Below are 21252 nucleotides of genomic sequence, written 5' to 3'. Positions count from 1 at the left end.
AGGTTTTTCTAAACCTTTTATCGTTTGTGGTGTTCTCCTCTGCACTCTGTCCGGTTTCCTAAAGTGGGTGACCAGAATTGGGCACAGTACTCCAGCTGAGTCTTCACCAGTGCCAGTTAGAGCTGAACAATTAGCTCCCTTGTCTTACTTACCACACTCCTGTTTGATGCAGGGCATTCTTTATGATCAGTGTGAAGTTATCAGTGAGACACAGTACGCCCGATTTGTAGATCAGTAAGGCTCAATGTGTAAGGACTTCTTAGATAGATAGATAGTTCAATACAAAGCCAGCAATTAACTACACCATATCGTACTCACTAGACCCAAAGAGTTGTGTTCCCTGGAGAGGCTGTATACAGAAATGGCTTGCTTCAGGAGCTCTGTCAGGAGATCAGGCCAACAGCATTTCCTGTGGAATCAGGCAGTGAAGTAGTAGTGGCTTTTTATACTTTTCTATACTCATTGTTCTTTCATTTACTTATCTTGGGTGACATTCTTCTGTCCTTCACTCTCTCTATACTTCATTGTTAATACTGGCTACATATTTATATTCTCACCATGATAATTGGAGCAAAACTACATCTGGTAGTGGCAAATTTTATAAGCATATTCCGCACTCCATTATCCAAGTCATTAATGATAATATGGAATAGTACCAGACCCAGGACTGACCCCTGAGAGACCTCACTAGATACGCCCTCCCAATTTGACAGCAAACCATTGATAACTACTCTTTGACTATGGTCTTTCAACCAGTTGTGCACCCACCTTATAGTGGGTTCATCTATAATGTCATTCATCTAGACTACATTTCCCTACTTTGCTTATGAGAATGTCACACGGAACTGTGTCAAAAGCCTTACTAAAATCAAGGTATATCATGTCTATGTCTTTCCCCCCATCCACTAGGGTCAGTAACCCTTCAAAGAAGGAAATTAAGTTGGTTTGGTATGATTTGTTCTTGACAAATCCATGCTGACTATTCCTTATAACCTATTGTCCTCCAGGTGCTTACTGTAAAGAAATTCAGGGAGAAAAATTTGGCTGCACATAAAATTTGGGGGGATTGGTGATGTGAAACATCTTCAGAGAAAAACACTGTACATATGTAAATAGTTAACCTTGTATCATTTTTAATGTGTTAAATTATTGCTTTTCATTCTGTTTGGGTTTGGTTGTTGGTATCACCATTTTAAGCCACATCAGGACTACGGGTGAAGCTAAGGTGGTGGGAGAACTGCTGTTATGAGCTGGATGAAACCTTGTTGTTACGGGTTGAGTTAAAACCATTGAGATTGATAGGTGTAAACTCTCTCTTCAGTTAAGACCGCTGTAAGCATAAGCCCCCACCTAAAACAAAAATAGCGTGTGAACTGCCTAGCCACTTTTGCTGAGTATTGTTTTGGGTAGGGATCTGTGTGTCGGAAGACAAAAATACAGAGAGAGAGCCTGAAAGCAGGGCCCTGGAAGAAAGCTGCAAAGAGTGTGCGTGGTGCCATGAGCAAGAGAAGTTGTTTCCTGTTATTTGGTTGCTTCTGTGTTCAGAGACACAGGACTTTGCACATTCTTTGTAAATAAACAAAACTGCATCAAAGGAATAGCTGACTATCACCAATTTCTCCTCCCAGCTGGAACACTCATAGGGCCCCAAACTGTGACTAGCCACTTGGGTCAAAAAAGGGAAACAATATTTATAAAGAGCCTTTAATCAGAAAATCTTAGTGTGCTTTTTGCATACATTATTGAAGTCCATTTCTTACTCATTCTTCTTGGGATGGCTGCAATTTTCCTGCCACTGAGTACAATGATTTAAATTAAATTGTCACCTAGAATTAGAAAATCCATACCTGGCACTGGCATCTTTTTTTGTCTTTATTTCCCAACTTGCCTGGTGACCACACTGGCTTTTACACAACAATAATCTGAATCTCGGCACTTTATTTGAAAGTTCTAGAAGAGAATGCATGTCAGCTTTTGCACATTGTTCAAAATCATATTTACTCTTTGTTTTTATAGTTGGACAAAGTTTAGAGAAACATATTCTTGTCTAGACGGTAGATACACCAACTTTTGCATATTTTGTTCTTTCTATGTACAAGGCAGTGAACTGAGAGATTAGAAAGAAGCTAACCTTTAAATTAGAGCACAGTCAATTACTGTCTGTTATTTCTCTGACCTGCCTGAGAGGAAAGAGAGATGGTGCCAGGAAGATAATTGTTCTCCTATTAAAAACATCTACAACACAGTGTAAAAAAAATCAAGAAAAAATGGAAAATACTCATCTGTAAACAGGGTTTCATTTTTTTAAAACCAGATTTAAATTAAACTAGTTCAAAAGCCCCCTGTAGTTTGCTTCTAATTAATTTAAACTGTATCAACATACTCTAGAATTATATTGATTTAAAAGGGTTCACAAAGCCCTTTGCATCAATTTATCTAAATTGATTTTCAATCATGCCTTTAGTGCAGTTGTCCCCAAACTTTTGAGGTCTTGACCCCCACCTTACTTGCTCCGCACCCCCGCCGAGAGCCAGGGCCGGGAGCAGGGCCAAAGCCGCAGTCAGAGGCCGGGAGCCAGAGTCAGGGCCCGAGCTGCGGTTGGAGCTGGGGCTGAAGCTGCATTCGCGGGAGCCAGGGCCGTGGGGGTTGGCCCAAGGCCCACCATGTCCCCAATGAATGAAGGTTCCTCCACATGCCCATAGGGGGGCACACCCCACAGTTTGGGGACCTCTGGTTTAGTGTGTATACAGGGCCTGAGATAGAGGACCTGTTGTTTTCCCCACTGCCCTACACCTTGTATTGTTGTTCACATCTGTGCAGAATGGATGTAGAATGCTACCAAATCAGAATGGTAGAGTTTTACACTCCTTTGCATAGCTGTAAATGACTACACAAGGTAATGGAGAACCAGGCCTCGAGTACAGAATTAAAAATGATGAAACAAAGATACAGTATTCCAAGACAGAGTTCCAATCTTCTTGCAGCTAATGGATCTTTCTCTCACTGCTGACTAAAACAAAAATATTTGATCAACACTCGTTTATGGAGGATGACAAGCAGGCTGTGGGCCATTCATGTATGGAAATGTTTGGTGGGGAAGGGAAAAGTATTTATGAATCATTCACTTTTTACAACGTTAAAACTTTTTTATTTTCTATATTCCAGAGGACAATAAAAATGTTCCCATGCAAAATGGTCCAAAGCCTATATGGAAAGAAGGATCCATGAAGATTTCCTTCCAGATCCCCCAACAAGTGCATTTTTCTAAACTCAAAACAATCTAGAGCCAGTTGGAAAATTGAGGTGGGGGGAGCAGATAGCCATGGAAAATTTCTACTTTTTTGCAAATCCCCTTCCCCCGCCCCCCTCAACTTTCATCTGAAAACCAAAAACTTTGGTCTAAAATGCTGCCATAGTGCCTAATGTTCAGATGCCTCAAACCTCTATTCTCTGTAGGACAGGCTGCCTGGCCAGTCTTCATCTCACTTGATGCACCACCTCCCCTCTCACTAGCCATTCTTGTGTCTCATGGGAGTCCCATGCCCATGGTGTATCATGAGAGGTGTAGTCTGGCCATGGAATCCAGCCCATAGAGAAGAATGAGGACATCAGGTACACAAACTATAACTCCCACAAGGCACCATGGTAGCATTTCCTAATTGAAATTATTTGGTTATCAGCGACATTTTTCACTAAATATTTGTTTAGGCAAAAATCTAGTATTTCATCAAAAAAGTGTTTCATCAGAAAATTTTCCAATCAGCCCTACTAATATTCCATAAACTTGCTGAATTTAATATACAATATTATATTAATATCTAATTTTTGCTCAAGTATATTAAGTTGGAAGTCCATTCCACCTCTTTATCACTGTGTAAATTAATACCTCAAATTCTTTCAACATATGTTGTGTGTCTCAACTTAAACTGGGAGGTGGTAACCCTCAGGTAAATTATGTCACCCTTTAAGCATCCTCTCTCAATCTTTTTCAATCTAAATACAGCTCCTTATTCCATTTATCCACTTTGTTGCCCTACATTGTTGTCTTTAATTTAATCATAGCTTTCCTCAAGTAAATTAACCTCTAAACAGCAGTATGGCCCAAAGTCAGTGTAACCAATGGCTTTTCAAGCCTTCTGTTGGGAGATTATAATGGAAAAGTCTTGCGGGACAAGTGTGTTCTAAGGAGGAATTTGCACATGGGGAGGGAAGAGCCAACCTAGACTAAGACATGATAGAAGGTAACACATGGGAGTGCTCAAAAGAGCAGTTTGGGAGGAGTATAGGCAGCAAGATGGGGATCTGGAGAACAGGATAGCCAAAATGCAGACAGTGACAGAGTTGTACAGAGCTTTGAAGGAGAGGGGAGCCCAAATCAGAACTGAGTTTTGGGGCTCCGGTTCATGTTTGAGATTTTTAAGCCCCAGAGTTTGGAGATGTTTGCATAGAGGATTTTTATTCATAATAAAATGGGGAACCATCTGTAAAGCTCAGGTTCCAAACACTCAAAGTTCACATCCAGGATTATGTTTCATTACCATCTCTACTTTGAATTTGACATGGAAGGTTGTGGAGATGCCAGGAAAGGGGTTTCAAAGAGGGAGGTGACATGGTGAAAATGTCTCCAGATGTTTTTAACAGCAGTATTTCAAAAGACTGGAGTGGAGCAAGGGGAGATTTCAAGATGACGTTCTCTTTTCTGATGACCTTTACAAACTGCCCTAACTCTTCTATTTTTTCAGTCCTCTTGATTTCTCATTCCAGTGAGAACAGTTTTTGATATACTGAAATATTGTATTAGTTGATAAATCTCAGAGCATGTTGTCAGTTTCATGCCTATATTTGTTCATCTGAAACATGGGAGATGAAGCTTTTTTGACCTTTTTCACATACAGTAACTGGTTTTTGTTTTTTTAAAGTAATTGTGATTTCAGGTTTTAAAAGAATTCTAACCTTTTACTGAAATTCATTGATGCAGACATAGCGACAAAATGAGGACAGACACCTGCCTGGAATGAAGCAGCAGGTTGCAACTTTTATTAAACTTTAACACAGGAGAGGGGTACTACCTGCCATCACCCATACTCCCCCATAGCAGACATTTAATTCATTCCAGTGTGGGAGTTACAGGGCTCCTTGCTATATAACCTGTAACTTGGGGTAGGCTCTCCCCGGCATACACCCCTGGACTCGGCTCTCTCTGAGTCCTAGCATCTCTCCGCCTCGTGTGACGGGGACAGAGGTTGCTGAAAGCTGGAGACCTTGGCCTGCGAGGGCCACAAGGTCTCACCCTATCTTATGAGCCCAAGGTCCATCACCAAAATCCCAGGACTTTTACTTCTGGGAACTGTTCATTTTATCATTCAAACCACACTGGAAATTGGCCACAAGTTGCGACAAACTAACAGCTCACCCCAAGTACATCAGTTAGATACCATGCTCGTTCCTACTTAACCCCCTATGGCTGGGAGGTGCTGCGAAGAAGGCAAAAAAACTCCCTGGTCTTCTGCCAATTGGCCCAGGGGTGAAAAAAACTCCTTCCTGACCCCCAAACAGGTGATCAGCTAGACCTGCAGCATCTGTCAGGCTATATTCTGTCAGGCGGGTAGGGTGGGCTCCTGGAACAGAGCCGAAAGAGCTCCACAAGGCCCCTGTGCCGGGTTAAATCCTGGGAACTGGGGAATGCTGGCCAATCCGCACCCTTCTCCCCCCAGCTGGCCAGTGACTGCCAGAGATTCCCTGGTGGGGGGAGCTACTTGGTGTCCCTCAACAAGGGTCTCCCCTTTCACCACCAGCCCCATCAAGTTCCCCCCACTCATTGAGAAAGGTTGGTGGCACTTCACCAGCTGCCTAAACCATCTGAGTGTGCGAGAATCCCTTTAACAAGACAAATTAGTTTAACTGAAATGCTTGTGTTTTGTGCTGTACCAAGACATGATGTGTCAAAACTCAGATCCATTTGGATTAAATTATTGTGGCTCAGCTATTGATTTGGACATCTTTTACATAATAATCCCTTACCATTTTTCTTCATCTTCTATCCATTGCTACTCTTTTACCCCCATTTCACCCCTTTACCCCCTCAAAAATTATTCCATTAACAATTTGTTCCTTTGGAGAACTGTGAGATACTTAGGCTATGGCTATGTTACCACTTTTGCTGGTATAATTTACATCGCTCACGGGTGTGAAAAAACACTCCCTGAACAACATAAGTTGCACCAACAGACGTGTCGGTGTGGACAGCGCATAGATACCACCATTCATTGGGGTGGTTTAATATCAATGGGAGGGGTCTCTCTCCTGTTGGCATAGAGTGGCTACACAAGAGATCTTACAGGGGTGCAGCTGCATCAGTACATCTATGCCACTGTAAGCTGCTTAGTCTAGACATTAAAATCTAATTATTTCTCTGCCTGTCTCTTCAGAAATATTGAGAGATTCTAGCTGAAATCCATTATTTACCTTATTATCTAGTTATCCAAGGTTAAGTTCAAATGATTCATGTATGGTACAATTCTGACCTTGGATGTTTCTGACATCTCTCTTGCAGACTTCCCAAGTGAGCACATTCAATGACAGAAGTTGGCCCTTTCAAAGCACGGTTTGATTTTTGTAATGAACTTACTTTCCTTTCCACATATACATCCAGCCAATTCTTAGTTACAGAGGAAACAGAAGTTTTTTTGCCTGCTTACATTACATACAAATGGTGTGCTGTGCCCATTAAATCTGCCAGATACTCTGCACGTTTTTTGTAGAGAAGGCTGTTTATAAATACACATTTAAAATTATTTAAATTTCTGTTTCTGTAGTCTGGTTAGGCTACTGATAAATATTAAAGCCATTAGTTGCAGATACTAGGACAAAGCTTATTTTAATTATGCTTAATTAAAACAATGAAAATGTGCATAGGAAAACACACATTTTAGGCAACCTTCTCAAGAGTCTCCCCAAATGTATAGAATAACGTTCTGTTCCTCCGTTATTGGAATACCACTTTTGCTAAGCAATCCAGTATTATTGGTCACTTATTATGTTTCACTTTAATTGAGTAATGAAGTGTTTACAGGAAAATATATCTTGCTATGTTCAAGAAAGCTTTTGACCAAAAAAAGAAAAGGTAACCTGGTTTCTTCCCATGAGCGAGAGGAAAGATTTAAATCTCGGGTCCTGAAAAGAGGTGTATCTCTAGCACTCTAAGGATCAGGGGTCTTGGAAACTGAATTTATCTCTGTTGTTTGCAGGAGTGAAAGAGCTCGTTGGATTACTGTACTTGGACAGAACAGTGACAGACAGAATGCAGACAGAACAAGTAAGTTAGAGACAAGAAGACTTTTCAGGGACTTGACATGGAAACAGAAATATACTGCCTCTCAGTGGATAGCGTGAATCAGTAGACTGTAAGAGTAAATGTATTTCCTTCCAAAAAACAAATTATTCAGGTTTCCCTTTGAGATTTTTCTTTTGGTCTAGCATAGCCCAGCCCATGTTCGTTGACCTTCTGTGCATGTTGTTTACCAAGTCCTTTTCTGAGGAAGTTTTTTCAGGGTTTTTGTGGTACAAGGACTTATTTTACCTGCATTCATTAACTTTGGTTTGGCCAGTTGTATCAGCCGATTAGTGACTAGGCTCAGAATGCCAAGCTGATTTTGTGTCTGACCCAAATTCATGTTTGTGTGTAGCTCCCCAAGTGGGAAGCCAATATGTTAATATGCTCCATTACTGAGATTATTTAGGTTGTTTTGTTTTGGTACATCTTAAAATAGGATGTTAAAATGACTTGTGTGTATGTTTAAATATAAAGGCATTCAGTTTCTTATACGCATCAGAGGGTTCACTATATCCTATTTCTTCTTCAGGATTGACTCAGGTAGAGATTGTCAGAACTTACACTGCAAAACAGTCAGATGAACTATCCCTTCAGGTCGCTGATGTGGTTCTTGTTTATCAAAAAGTGAACGATGGTGAGTAAACATTTTTGCAGTTAGCTACCACCAAGATAGATTAGCCAAGCTGGGAAACAGAATCATAGAGAACGCAGGTTTCCATCTAGTATCAGCTCCACAATGAAATGGGGTATTAGCCTAGAAGAAATGCCATGGAAAGCTATAGGTTTAGGCCCAGGTTCTTGAAGGGCAGCCGGCATTGTGGCCACATTCAAGTAAATTTCCATCTAACTCAGATGATTACATAGACAATTAATTGCAGGTGCAACAATGTGGGTGTGATTTTTTTCCAGGAGCCATGTGCCCATAATGAAGAAACTGGGTTAAGACCTCTTTAAAAATCTGGCTCTCAAGAGTTGTCATTACTTTGTAAGCAATATATTTGCTGATTTGTCTGAATACTGCACATATTCAAAGTATTTACATCTTGTGCTGTGCTTCATTACATGGTGACTCTCTAAGGGGCTGACTCTTGCAACATGAGGCAGGGACTGTCATTTGTCATGTAAATGCCAATCATGTGTGGGCCCAACCTGGTTGTTGCTACCACAATAAAAAAGCATGTCTTGCAAAGATGCTGAGTGCAGTCAACTTCCAATAGCTTCAGTGGGACTTGCGAGTGCTCAGCACTGCGCAGATTCCAACCCTTAGTTATAATAACCCAGTTATTTACTGTCACGTACAAACAGTAAAAAAACAAATGAAAAATCCCTCAGCCTGATTTGTTTTTGTTTTTTATATTATTGAGATCCAAGGGTGTGTTTTTGAAATATATCATATCTTTACTGCCTAATTTTTATTATTCCTAATCTGCATGCACGATTCCTAATAATATAGCATGTCTATATACTTTATTCATTGTAAATGTAACCATATTACAGATGCAGTGACAGACTGTGTGTACAGGAGTCTCTCTATAAGCATGCCACACACAGTACCTTACACATGTATTTATTGTTGCCTCCCCATTCACTGTTGCAGGTTGGTATGAAGGTGAACGATTGCGGGATGGCGAGAGAGGTTGGTTTCCGATGGAATGTGCCAAGGAAATCACATGTCAAGCCACAATTGATAAGAACATGGAACGGATGGGACGTTTGCTTGGACTTGAAACAAACGTATAGAGTCCCTGAGATCTGTTTTTTCTCAGTGCCATCTCTTTGCTGCAGGATTTGCACCAAGGGCTGTCAGCGGCAGCTTGGTTTGGTTTTGTTGTCCCACTACAGCTGTAGCATGGGAGCTGTGAATCATAGACTTGTAAAATCACTGAGGGAAGGAAGGGCAGGGAAAAAAAGTCAGCAGCTCATTGTGTATATCCAAAATAGGATATTTTAAGTTAAAAGCACCTAAAAAGTAAATTTAACTTCTAAAGTTCCAGTAACTAATGCAGGTGACCTCTTTAGATAGTCACCTCTTCCTTGTTTTACAGTGTAAGAGAGCTAACTGAATCCTGGCCTGAGCCAAGGTCTTACCTGCACTGAATCCTAACGCTCTGGAGAGCAGCTCCATATGCCTTTGACTTCACCTCCCTTTGTCTTTAGCCACGCCACACCCTTTATTTTTTTCATGCTGTTTCTTCACCCACAAGTTCCATCCAACCACACAAACACTTTTTTTTTCTTCTTTATTTTTTCAATCATTTAAAACCACTTTCCACCTTAGCTTCCTTTGGCCAGGCTGACCACCAGCCACCCACAGACATACTGACCTGCAAATAAACAGCAACAACAAACTAATATTTGGGAATTTCCTACTCCTTGGGGAGAGGGGGTTGCAATGCTGTAGTCCTAGCACCAGATGGTGCTGTGTGAGAGGATAAAGAGCAGTTCTCTAGCCCCTCATATGGCCTGAAATGGAGCCCATGAGCATGCACTGCATACGCTGCTCCCTCCCCAATAAGGCTCCAGAGAAGACACGTAACAAGTAAAAAGATATTCCACTAGGTTGAGAGTGTATAGCTCTCTACTTTCGTAATATAAGAGCATCCTGCAGTTGGGTCTTCTTTCGCTTTACGGCTCTCTATCTACATCTGTCTTTGTCTGTTTCAGTGAAGGGTTTTCATAAAGTTAGATTACCTTTTGTGTTCATCCTTTAAAACCTTAGCTCCTTGGGCTTTCTCCTCCCAGTGATGGCTTCTTATTTCACACACTTTTTTTTTAATGTTGTCATTTGTAAAGCAGTGATTAAAGTGCCTCTATCCCAACTAGGTAAAGCTAATTTGCTCTCCAGGGACTGAGGGGGGGAAATCCAGAATGGGTTTCTATTGTTCTTTTTCCCTGATGATGTTTCATCTATTCAAGCAACTCAGATTTTGTTTCCCTCCAGTGTTGCTTCAACATTCAGAGAGCCAAGAAGGATTTTTCAAATCAAGACATATTGAACTTTTGTAGAAGTATGCAGTGTGGGAAAATATCTTACTCTTCAAAGCTCCAACCTCCCTTCCCAGAACAGACCAGCCTTAAGGTTTGGCTACTCTTGGAGCTTGGAGTTGTGATTCCCAGCTCAAGGAGACATACTCAGGCTTGTTCTCACTGAGCTAGCGCAGAAAAACAGAACATAGCCCTGGTAGCGTGAGCAGCAGGACGGGCTAGCCACCCTGAGTACACGTCCGTTGGATACCCTGACTTGTTTCAGCTTGTTCTATTTTTAAAGAATATTCTCCAGACATATAAGCAGCTCTCTGCTCTTCTCTGCTCCTCTGTGTCCCTGATGGAAGATCAGATTGCCTGACTAACAGTGTTATAATTCTCTCCAAGCTTATACAACTCCACACAGTGTTTCTCTGAGGTCCCGCACCAGCTGATTCAGACACCTTCTCTTGCATCCTTTCTCTCACCTTTCCTGAACCTTACTTATGCACAGAATAAACAGTCCTGCTGTGCTTTGGAGCAACACATGCACATGCTCATTTGGTGTCTGTGGAGCCTAGACATAAGCTAAGATGTAGTATTGGCTCCCACTACTGTCCATTGTGGTAGCATTACAGTATCTTGTTGAGCAGTTTGTACTTCTATTTGTTTACAGACACATTTTTAAAACATGCTGTAAGCTGTGGCTACAAAAAGTACTCAATTACACAGTTGTATGTGAATGCTTTTGCAGGAATATCTTAAAATCTGAATTTTACCTGTTTGTGTTTTAACATCCATTCCCAGAGGATTAAGGATTACAGGGCTAAAGTCTTAATTTACTTCGAAAATATGTGGTGGTGTTAATCTCTGGGAAACAATCTATTAATCATTTCATTTCAGTTCCAGTTTTGCCTGTATCTTTAACTAAGATATCAAGATGTGATGATGCTTCAGTTCAGGTTTTTCAGAGTCTGTGGAGTGTTTTCTAACTTTTCCACTTCTATAGCAGAGGAGATAAAAATGAATTTCCAGGTTTTTGTTGGGGAAGGAGGGAAAAAGAGGTACATGAACCAGAACTACAGGCTACCTTCACCATCAGTCCTTGTTATCATGTTGATCATTGCAGACAGAAGAAGGAAGAGAGCAGCACTTGTATTGACTTAAACTCTTGGTCATACGGTTCATACTGGAGAAGATAAGGCATGGCAATGAGGGAGGGCTTGCAGAGAGTTGTCCTGTATAGGATAATATGTTTTGTAAACTTTGTCTTCCCATTCGAAAATGTGACCTGACCTGCAGTCGTTGGAAACTTCAGTGTGCACATGATAGTGAGAGAGGCAATGGTAGGAGCTCCCGCTGGTGCTGCTGAACGCATTCTCCTTAGCCTTAGAGAGTACCTGTCACGATTGCACTACAACCATCACTGGCCAAATTTCACATCTTCACTGTAGCTTTGGGATTTCCCAGGAGAAACAACCACTTAATATTGTGTGACCAAGATGCACTTGTAAACAGGAAATCATTTTCAATGCATCTTTTCTGTAACTAGGTGTTAGGGTTTGCACGCTGTATGTATTATAAATATGTTCATCCTTCTAAGACACAGCTGATCATTCAGCAGGGTTGAATAAACAGCACAAAAATGAGGTAAAAACTTGTAGGAAGACTTTCTGCTTGTAATGTCACTCCATTTTTTTTTGGAGGGGCTGCATGTTGTAATATATACTGTATTATGTTGAGGATTTGTAAATGAATTTAATATTCATAATGAATCTCTAACAATTACACTTAAAAATATATTAGGAAAGCAATAGTTTTGTATAAAGTAATGTGAGAATCCCCAACCTTGGAAGTTTGACATGTGGTTTAATTTATAAGTGGACTGATGAAAGAGTAATGAGCATATTGTAATCTTTGTAAATTGAACAGTCTTATTTAACATAAGTAAAAATATTGCTAATTTTTTAACAAATAATTAAAAAACCCTTTTGTATACAGCCAGATGTTTAACACAGTAACTGAATGTATAAATCCAGACATTAATTTTATTTGGGTTTTCTAATGCATTGTATATATATTTCACACCTCGTTTTTGCAAAGTGTTTTAATGTTTTATAAATTTGTTTCCATTTCTTCTTTTATCATGTACAATTCTGCAGGAATTAAAGGCATCGGTGACCTTATAGGACAACAATCAATAAAATGCTTTTAAAACAAAAAAAAAAGCTTTGACTTTTACTAGGAAAATGCCAAACATCACACACAAATCCCTGATGTCATCCGTTTTGCTGGAATTAGTTCTGATCTTTTTAACCTTTGCCTTTATTGTTTAAGACGGAGCCATAAGTTAATTGGGCCTTATGCACCTTGCTGCTACCATGGATGAAAGTCCAAGAGCCATAAATAGGAAGAGTAATACCTCCATAGTATACTTCTTCTCCTAACCCAGTACCATGGGATTTGGACCCCCTGAACTTAGGGGAATGGCATGTCATGGTGGGAGGGCCAGGGGTAAGGGGATGACTCTTCTCTGTAGGATCATCCTCGTGTAGTCCACAGCAATGTGTCTGCAGGTGCTTGCATCAGAGGGCAGGGAACTGTTCAGAGATAACTTGCCTACTTCTGTGTCCCAAAATCCATGGAATTTCCCTGTGGCACTTGGGATATCTGTAGACTTAATGTCTTGCACGTACCTGCCTTTACCATGTTGATGGTGGCATGGTGACTCTCCATCTTTTTTCTAAGGCTTTGAAGCTATACTGTAACTATACTAATTATTTTTAAATGTCTCATGTTTTTTTTTATGGTTGTGAGAGTTGGGGAAAGTCTCTTGGTATGTTTATGGCAGTCCTGATATTTCTCTCTCTCCCAGTGGTAAAAATGCCAGATGCACAAACTGTATGATAAATGAAAGGCCTGATCAATGCATTTCTCTCGCTTACCCCTTTTTGGTGTGCAAGCAAGAGCAGAATAAAGCCCTATCACTTAAATACAGAAAAGTTAACTATTTCGGCTTGGTAAAATCTTACATCTAATTTTATTAGAAGAAGAACCGATTAAAATTTTTCTAAAAATAGACATTTAAAGCTTCCCTCTGAAATGACCCAGTTTAAAAAGGTATGGGAGCCAAGATGAGGGAAATTCAGGAGGCCAGCATCTAAGTTCCCTAATAATAGTCCTTAGAACTAACTTAATGCATGTGTTAGCACAATTGCATGGATTCAACTTTTGTAAAATAATTTCAAGAGCTAGGGAATTGCTGTAGCTGTCATTTGTAAATGCAGTGAGAGCCCTCCTATAGCAGCGTGTTAGGATAGGATTTCAACAGTTATCCAGTCACAAAATATAGATTCTGAGGTCTCAAATGGTATTTGCTTGGATCATATTATAGGTTGAGCAATCTTCTGACCATACACAATACCCTTCTGCCACAAGTGAAAATATAACAAAGACTTTATTTAATAAAAAGCAAGAAATTTGCAGATAACCTTCCACCTTGGCTGAATATGCCTTGACTTAAGACCAAGTTAGTCTCAAACTACTCCAGTTTGATGTTGCTGCTGAGATTTCTCATTGGATGCTGCAAATATCCTAGTCCGCAGGGTTCACAAAATCAGATGCCCCCTCTGAGGAATAAACATAGATACTTGCCTGAATTTCAGAAAGAAGTAGCAACCAAACCTTGAAATGTGCTGATGGAAGAACCAGTTCTAAGAGGACTCAGGATGGTGACCAACACGCCAAACCAAGAAAGCTAGCAGATAATGGTCCAGGAAGGATTAGCAGACTTCAGCATTGCTGTGGATGCTGTGGTGAGGAGCACCATATTAAATACCAAACAATTTTAAACCATTAACTGCCTTTCTTCCACCATAGACCACTTCAGTGAACAAATCTTCACAACAGATTTCTCCTGTAGGAGAAAGAGGGCAAATCACCGGAGAAAGTAAAAATTGTGATCAGTTTCTTAGTCTTTCCTGATCAAGAGACCTTAACCTATTGCTGCTGTTTTCTTCAAGAGAGGAGCTAAGTCAAAATTGTTAGGGGGAGCCAAGCCAAATACCTTAACAAGGCCACAAATAAGACTGAATAATTACAGGGAGCATGAGACAAGCCTCAATCAAAACAGGATAAATGGTGTTTCCTCAGGCTGGGTTGGCTTCATCTACAGCCTGCTCGAAGCCCACTAATGCTTCAACTTAGATCTTTGTCTCTAAAACATGTTTATTTGCCTTCATACTCAGTGTCATTGATACATGGGCTCGGTTCCCGTACTTCCTCCAGCCATTCCCCTCATCAGCATTGGTCTGTGTGGTCCTGACTTCACACAGTGTTGCTCAACATGACCTTTTGTGAACGCACTTCCTCGCTATTCAGCCTCAATAACCCCCCCCCCCCCCCCCTTCATGACCTCAGTGTCATGCCACTCCAGCCACGCTTATCTGCGACCTCTCACTTCCCCAAGTATGGAGCCCCGTGACAGTGAGTGACCCCCCCCCCCCAAGCTACTCAGCCTCATTGACCCCCCCCCCCCCGCACAACCCCACTACTTTCAGCCATTGAGCCCTCTGTTCAGCCTTATGACCTCAGAGACTCAATCTTGTTGACCCCCCCCCCCCCCGCATGACCCACACTTCTCCCAGTGTTGCTCCCTGTGCCCCCCCCTTAGCCTCATTAATCTCTGAAAGCCCCACCCCCGTGTTCAACATGCCCCTGTGGTAAGCCACTGACTTGAGTGCTCGACCACTTGAGCTAATCAGGTAGCCTCCATTCTGCCACCAAGGCAGGGCTGGGCAACTTCCTGCCCCCACCATGGCTTGCTACTTGGGAGGCTAAGCCTGGGGGGAGGGACCCACTGGAGGTGTTCAGCCCCATCTGGCAAAAGAAAAAGTGAGGGGTTGGCACCACCGTGCCACTGACAACATGCCGATGGAGAATGACGGCATGGAGCCTGCTACCGCTCATGTGCCTCATCATTGTCCAGCCAGGTGAAAGGCCTTGCGCCACCCATGCCATGCCACAGGCTGGAAAGGCCCCACTGGAGCCTAATGCTCCTTTCCAACATGGCCCCGGGCAGTATGGGCTGGCTAGACCCATACTGGGTATGGGTTGGGCTAACAACAGCGAGGTCATAGCTTTGCTCCATATGCATGCCAGCCACTCAGTAGCTACAGGCCTCCAGCGGATGGGGAGCACGTTCTTTTGGCTGATTGCTACAGGAAGGGAGGCAGGCTAGGCAGCCAGCCACCTCGCAGAAAGTTGGCAGGTACCTGGAGAATGGGAACAGCGCTTCTGTTACCTTGCCCATGCCAAGCAAGTGCACTGAGTTAATTTGCCCAAGCTATAGCCTAGTTGAAGTCCCCCTACTATGCTATAGTAACCTGAAATCTTGAACAATGAAGTGCTTGTACCCAACAGCAGAGGCATGTTTATGTTTATTTCATGGCATCATTAACATAGTCTGTTTTACCTTCACACACACACCAAAAGGGCGTCTTTAATGGCAACAGAAAAACAACATTGTAGCTTGTGTGGAACGCTAAATACATTCTAAGGGGAGCCAGAATAGGTTGAAGAATTTTCTGATTGGGTCTTTGCTAGAGGACAGGTGTTGCTCTGTTTTTTTTTTTAAAGGTATTTGCAGTGTTCAGTATTGCAATGCTTAATTGATTTAGGCACCTAACTCATTTTCAAAAGGGTGTCAACCATAGAACCCAAAGTTCCCATCGCCTGTCAGTAGACGTACCTAAATCCCTTTGAAAATGAGATTTCAGCTCCTAAATCAGTTAGTGCAGCAATGCCTAAATACCTTTAAAAAACTGGGTCCAAGCCTCGAGCCCTTAACTGTGCAAAATTTCCACAGTTCGAAAGCTAGGGTGGGCAGGTTCATGCCATTAGTCTTTAGCACTAAACTGAGGGATGGGGGTGAGAGTAAAAACAAAATTGAATAGTCAGAACTTGGAAGTCTAGTCATCTTACTCACGTGTCACACAGAGCTTCTTTTTATTCCATCACCATAATAGGAATGTGGGAACATTTCGCTTAATGCAGGGTATTTGAGAGGTCTTTTAGGAACCTAAATATTGCCATAGCAGAAAAGATCAGTGGCCTATCTGGTCCAGTACCTGGTCTTTGACGGTGACCAGTATCCGATGCTTCATAGGAAGAAACGCCACACCTGACAGTTAAGGAATAACCTGCCCCCAGAGGAAGTTTCTTACTGATCCCAGGCCATTAGTGTTTGTTTTGCATACTGAAGGTTTATGCTCATAGGAGCTTTTGTGGATATAATCACTATCCACAGAAATGCCTCTTTTTAGAATCCTCCTAAATTCTTGAACTTAATGGTACCTTGTTTCAATGAGTTCAATATCTACAGACTGTGTTGTGCCACAACAAAAAGAGGATGGGGGGGAAGGAAGAGGGAAAGAGGGGTGAAGTGATTTTCCTGTAGTTCATTTTAAAATGTGGTTGAAACTCAATTTTGTTAAATGTTGCCTTCGTCTTGTTTTATTTCTCTCAATGCCCCTTCCTTGTCACTTGTCATATCCCCTTCTTAGGTCTCCTATCTAAACTAAACACTTATTCCTTTCAGTCTCTCCTCATAATAAATAGCTCCAGCCTGGTAACCACTTTTGTTGCCTATCTCTGAACCCTTCTGTTTCTGCACTTTTTTTTCTTTTGAGATGGAAATTTGGACATGGGAGTCCAGCTTCTCAAATCTCCTGCTTTGACCTCTAATCCTGCTATTCAGCTAAATTAGACAGGCATTATTAATGAAGAACAAACTGGCTTTATTTTTGTGGACGTAGAACAGAGAACCACATGGGAATAGTTCCCATCCAGTAGAATGAGAGTTTACAGCCCACTCATGAAAAACAGCAATATTATTGTGAACATAATCTACAAATGAAACAGAATGAGATTTTTCACCCCTTATCCAGCTCCTGTGTGTTGGGTAAAAGGGCTGGAGCAGCATGAAACCCTGGAGCTAGCTGGGAAAGAAGTCCACGGCTGTAGGTACTGCAACCAACAGCTATAAGACTATCCTCTAATGCCCCTCTTGCAATTCCTAGTCTACAGCATGTGCCATGAGCAGGGCTACAACACTGTGGAGGCTGTCTGGGTAGGCTGCTGTAACTTCCACTGACCTCCAGGGGTAGGAGCAGCCCAAAACTGGAAGGGCACAAAGATAGATTTAAGTCACCTTAGCCTCCAATCCCCCTTATAGTATGAGTTCTGTGCTTCACTTCCAAGGCCAGGTCTCCCCCAAAAAGTTCAGTCAACTCAGCTACGTTGCTTGGGGGGGTGTGAAAAATCCACACTCCTGCGCGCCATAGGTCAGATTAACTAACCTCTTGTGTAGATGGTCAACAGAAGAATTCTTCCAGGTAGGATAGTGTGGGAGTGTTGTGATTTGTCTGCCTCCACACCATGGCTTGAAAGTGAGCTCTTTGGATGCAATAGCACAATGCATAATTTGTTGGGGGCAGTGCCGCTGAAGATTGACACTTAGAGAATAGTATCTTCCCTGCCTGCTTGTAGCTCTCCTCATCAGGTACATAATCTGTAACATGTACTATCGTTTTTGCTGAAATTGTTTCATTCTGAAGCTCATCCTTCCTCAAGTTTCTTAGAAGTCCAGGTATCTGCATGAATGTTGTCCAAGCAATTTTCTTGCTGTGCCTAGAAGTATGGGAAACAGTATCACAGCCTACCAGTGCATGGAAGGAAAGTGTTGTTTCGAGGGCTGCTTGAGGAAATACTGGCAGAAGCTTCTTTCGAATAGCATGCACAGGAATGTTCCAGCCTTCATCCAGAACTTGCTGCAAGGAATTTTGTCATAGTGTGCCCCTAGCAGAAGAACTTCAGTGTCTTGTGCTGACATGACAATCAGAATCTGTATGCATGCAGTACAGCATAATCCTAGTATATGCCTCATCAGGATATGATCATTGTTTGGTTTTGTGGAGCATTGGCTAGGAGTTCTTCAGAGAAGAAGCAAGCCAGATCAGCTTATTTTGGGGATGGGCCATGAAGTTTGGCCACCTATTGGGAAGTAGAACATCTCTCTCCTCAATGATTTTCCAATTGGCCTAGAAGCTTTGAAGTGCTTCAGTTGCATCATTCCTTTAACTAAATCCTGCTGAAATGCTGTGCAGGAAGAACTAATTTAAAAAAAAGTTTGCAAGGTCACCAAAGGTTGTAAATGGAAGAGGTTTTCCCAGTGCCATTACCTGTACTTGGCCTTCAATCACAGAGAGGATGTACTATGAAGTATTATCTCAGTTGGAAAAGGACGGTCTCTAATTAAAACATTTATTATACTTATTTCCAACTCTTAGAAGTCCGTTTACCTCAGCACAAGCAAGTGAAACTGGCATTAGCTTACGATGCAATACTTTTTCAGACCCCCCATCCTTCCTGCATTATAGGCAGTAATGATGCCCTGAACTACAAGACTATCATGACTACCTTGTCTTCGCTTTGCTTTCCAACTGCATAAAAAGAGGAAAATATCAGAGCCCTTGTCTTTTTCAGTGTGTCATGGAATTTGGTATGAGTAGTTCCCTTCTTTGGCATCATGAGCCTTTCCTGAACAGAAGTATTCAGTTGCTTCTGGCCAAATAGTTCTATATTCATCAGAGCTACCTAAATTGCTTCTGTAGCCAACTCCTTTGTTGCAATGTTTTGCAGTGTGTTGGAGGCTGGCTAACTAGTGAATAATCTGAATCTTTGAAGCATCATTAACACTTTATTTTCAATCACCATGATCATGTGGCTTTCGTACTGGTGTGGATTCACTGCAAGTCATTTGGTCATCAAAGTCCAAGACTGAACAATTTTCTGATTTGGGCTGCAATTTGAGCATGTAGTTTATAGGAGGCCATTCTTGTGATATCTCCTCTTTTACCAGAGGCATTGAGCCAGTCTTGGGAGTGGTCTGGATCCACCTGATTAAATCTATGGTTGGAACTTTCCACAATCCAGTTGCCTCTGTGGAACTCTTCAAGTACCTGCAGAGGGAGCTAGTTCATTTCTGCTAAAGTACACAGCACACCATACTTCGTGCAGTCATATCAGTGAAAGAAAAAAAGCATTCTTTTGAAGGCATACAGATGAAGCTCCCAAATTCCATTCCGGTGAGTTCTGGTGAAAAGTAGAATACACATCATGTCCATATATAACCACCAGTCCTGGAAATGGGGACTGCTGCCCATGTTGCTCAGTGCAACTGATGCCATTTAGACAGAATAAACACTAATTTATTGTAATCTTCTGCAGCATCAGATTTGGAAAATCCAGGAGAAGCTTTTATTTGCGTTTCTTGTCCTGTTGCTGTAGGTAGCTCAGAAATTGTGCCAACAACAGTTGCCAGTGAGAAGGCATGATGAAGAACCCTGAAAGTAAGGCACTGCATGAAGTCTTCACTTTCTTCCTTCATCACTAGTGTCTGTTATCTTAGATGCATGGGATTAGTCACCTAGGTATTTAAAAAAAAACTGGGTACTCCCACTGACTATAGTCTAGCAATTAATGACAATAATGATGTCCCACTCTTATATAGTGCTTTTCCCTTAGGGTACATTCCATATTCTTACCTTGTACTTGTATTATATAGTGAGCCTCCTACTGAATGAAACTATGAATCTAGCAAATAAAAACAGACTTAAAATAGCTTAGCTGTAGAGATATTCAGAAAAAAAAATGTGTAAAATGCTTTGAAGAGGAACTCTACTTTGATAAGTGATGGTGAAAATTTTATCTTCTTACTCAGTGAATCTGTGATTGGGCCTTTAGATTACGATTAGCATGTGTGAGCAAATACATAGTAATTAATATGTTTAAATTATAGAAACTCAACAAGATAGCCATTCTGTCAAACAGCATGCCAAAATAATGAACTCTGTCTCAGCGGGAAAGACAAGTATTGGTGAAAGCTGTCAGGAAGCCAAAACTAAGAAGTTCTTTAGTAAATGTAAGAATCTATGGAAGTAAGTATGGAATATTAGAACAAAGATTATTATAACAAAAGCCATGCAGATGATGAAAGAAATCCTATGAGCAAGTGAATGTCAATGGCCAGGAACTGATAAAAGCAATTAAAAAGTTAAAATAAAGCCATAATATATTTAGGGAGGCAAGATGATTACCACTTAAAGGGAGTAGACTAATTATGACTTCCAAAGCAGAGAAATCCTCAGATCCAACTGCTCCAATCTAGGTTTCAAACACAATGCATAAAATGACAATTCTACAATATTACACACCAACAGACTACTACAATGATAAGATCAATTCTACAATAGCCTATGAATTCTTACAATACAATACAGTATTCTCAATCATGACATCTGCTTAGTATTGGGGACCTTCAATGCCAAGGTTGGGGATAACTGAGAACCAAGACCAGGCTTGACCATTACTTTCTCTCTAAGTCAGAAAAGTTAAAGACTGTGCCTGATATCAGGGCTTATAATTAGTGGAACATTATTTCCACACAAAGATACCTATAAAGTAACTTGGAATTCCGTAGAGGAAGGCACTGGGAATCCAGCTGCCCATGGTATTGGAAGGAAATTTAGGTGAACTCTCCAGAAGGTCAGAGGATATATAGGAACTGATATCTGAAGTGACCACCTCATTTGTGTGTGGAAAGAGTGAAGATCAAATTTGAAAAAAAAAAAAACCCAACCCTTGCAAAAAGCACCACAAAAATTGTCAGCAAATGACTAACAGATTAGAGGAGCAACTTCAAACTGAATTGAAGAGCAGATTTCAGGTGCTACAAGACTTAGATCTACCATAAGAAGTCAACATTGACATGTCATGGTGCTTTCTGTTTGACAGTATCACAACAACTGCAGTTGGTTTTCAGACAAACAAACCGCACTCTGGATAAGCGAGGGCATGTGAAATTACGTGTAACAAAGGAAACACGCCAAAGCAAA

At 41.3% G+C, this 21252-nt stretch overlaps 1 protein-coding gene across 5 annotated transcripts in view; it reads left to right on the top strand.

The window, feature by feature from the left end:
• ARHGEF26 (Rho guanine nucleotide exchange factor 26) overlaps positions 1 to 12525 on the top strand; it is a 196117-nt gene extending 183592 nt beyond the window's left edge. For all 5 annotated transcript variants that reach the window (XM_067549912.1, XM_067549820.1, XM_067549986.1 and 2 more), the window contains exons 13-15: positions 7248 to 7315; positions 7863 to 7967; positions 8931 to 12525. In XM_067549912.1, the coding sequence (XP_067406013.1) occupies positions 7248 to 7315; positions 7863 to 7967; positions 8931 to 9073 (316 nt within the window). In that variant the 3' untranslated portion in view covers positions 9074 to 12525. The remainder of the gene's footprint in view (positions 1 to 7247; positions 7316 to 7862; positions 7968 to 8930) is intronic.
• The last annotated feature ends 8727 nt before the right edge of the window (positions 12526 to 21252 follow it).

Source organism: Emydura macquarii, unplaced genomic scaffold (genome assembly GCF_026122565.2).
Source record: "Emydura macquarii macquarii isolate MOO-44397 ecotype Brisbane River unplaced genomic scaffold, CSIRO-AGI_Emac_v2 contig_18, whole genome shotgun sequence".
NCBI lineage: Eukaryota > Metazoa > Chordata > Testudines > Chelidae > Emydura > Emydura macquarii.
This window is presented reverse-complemented; position numbering and strand designations above follow the sequence as displayed.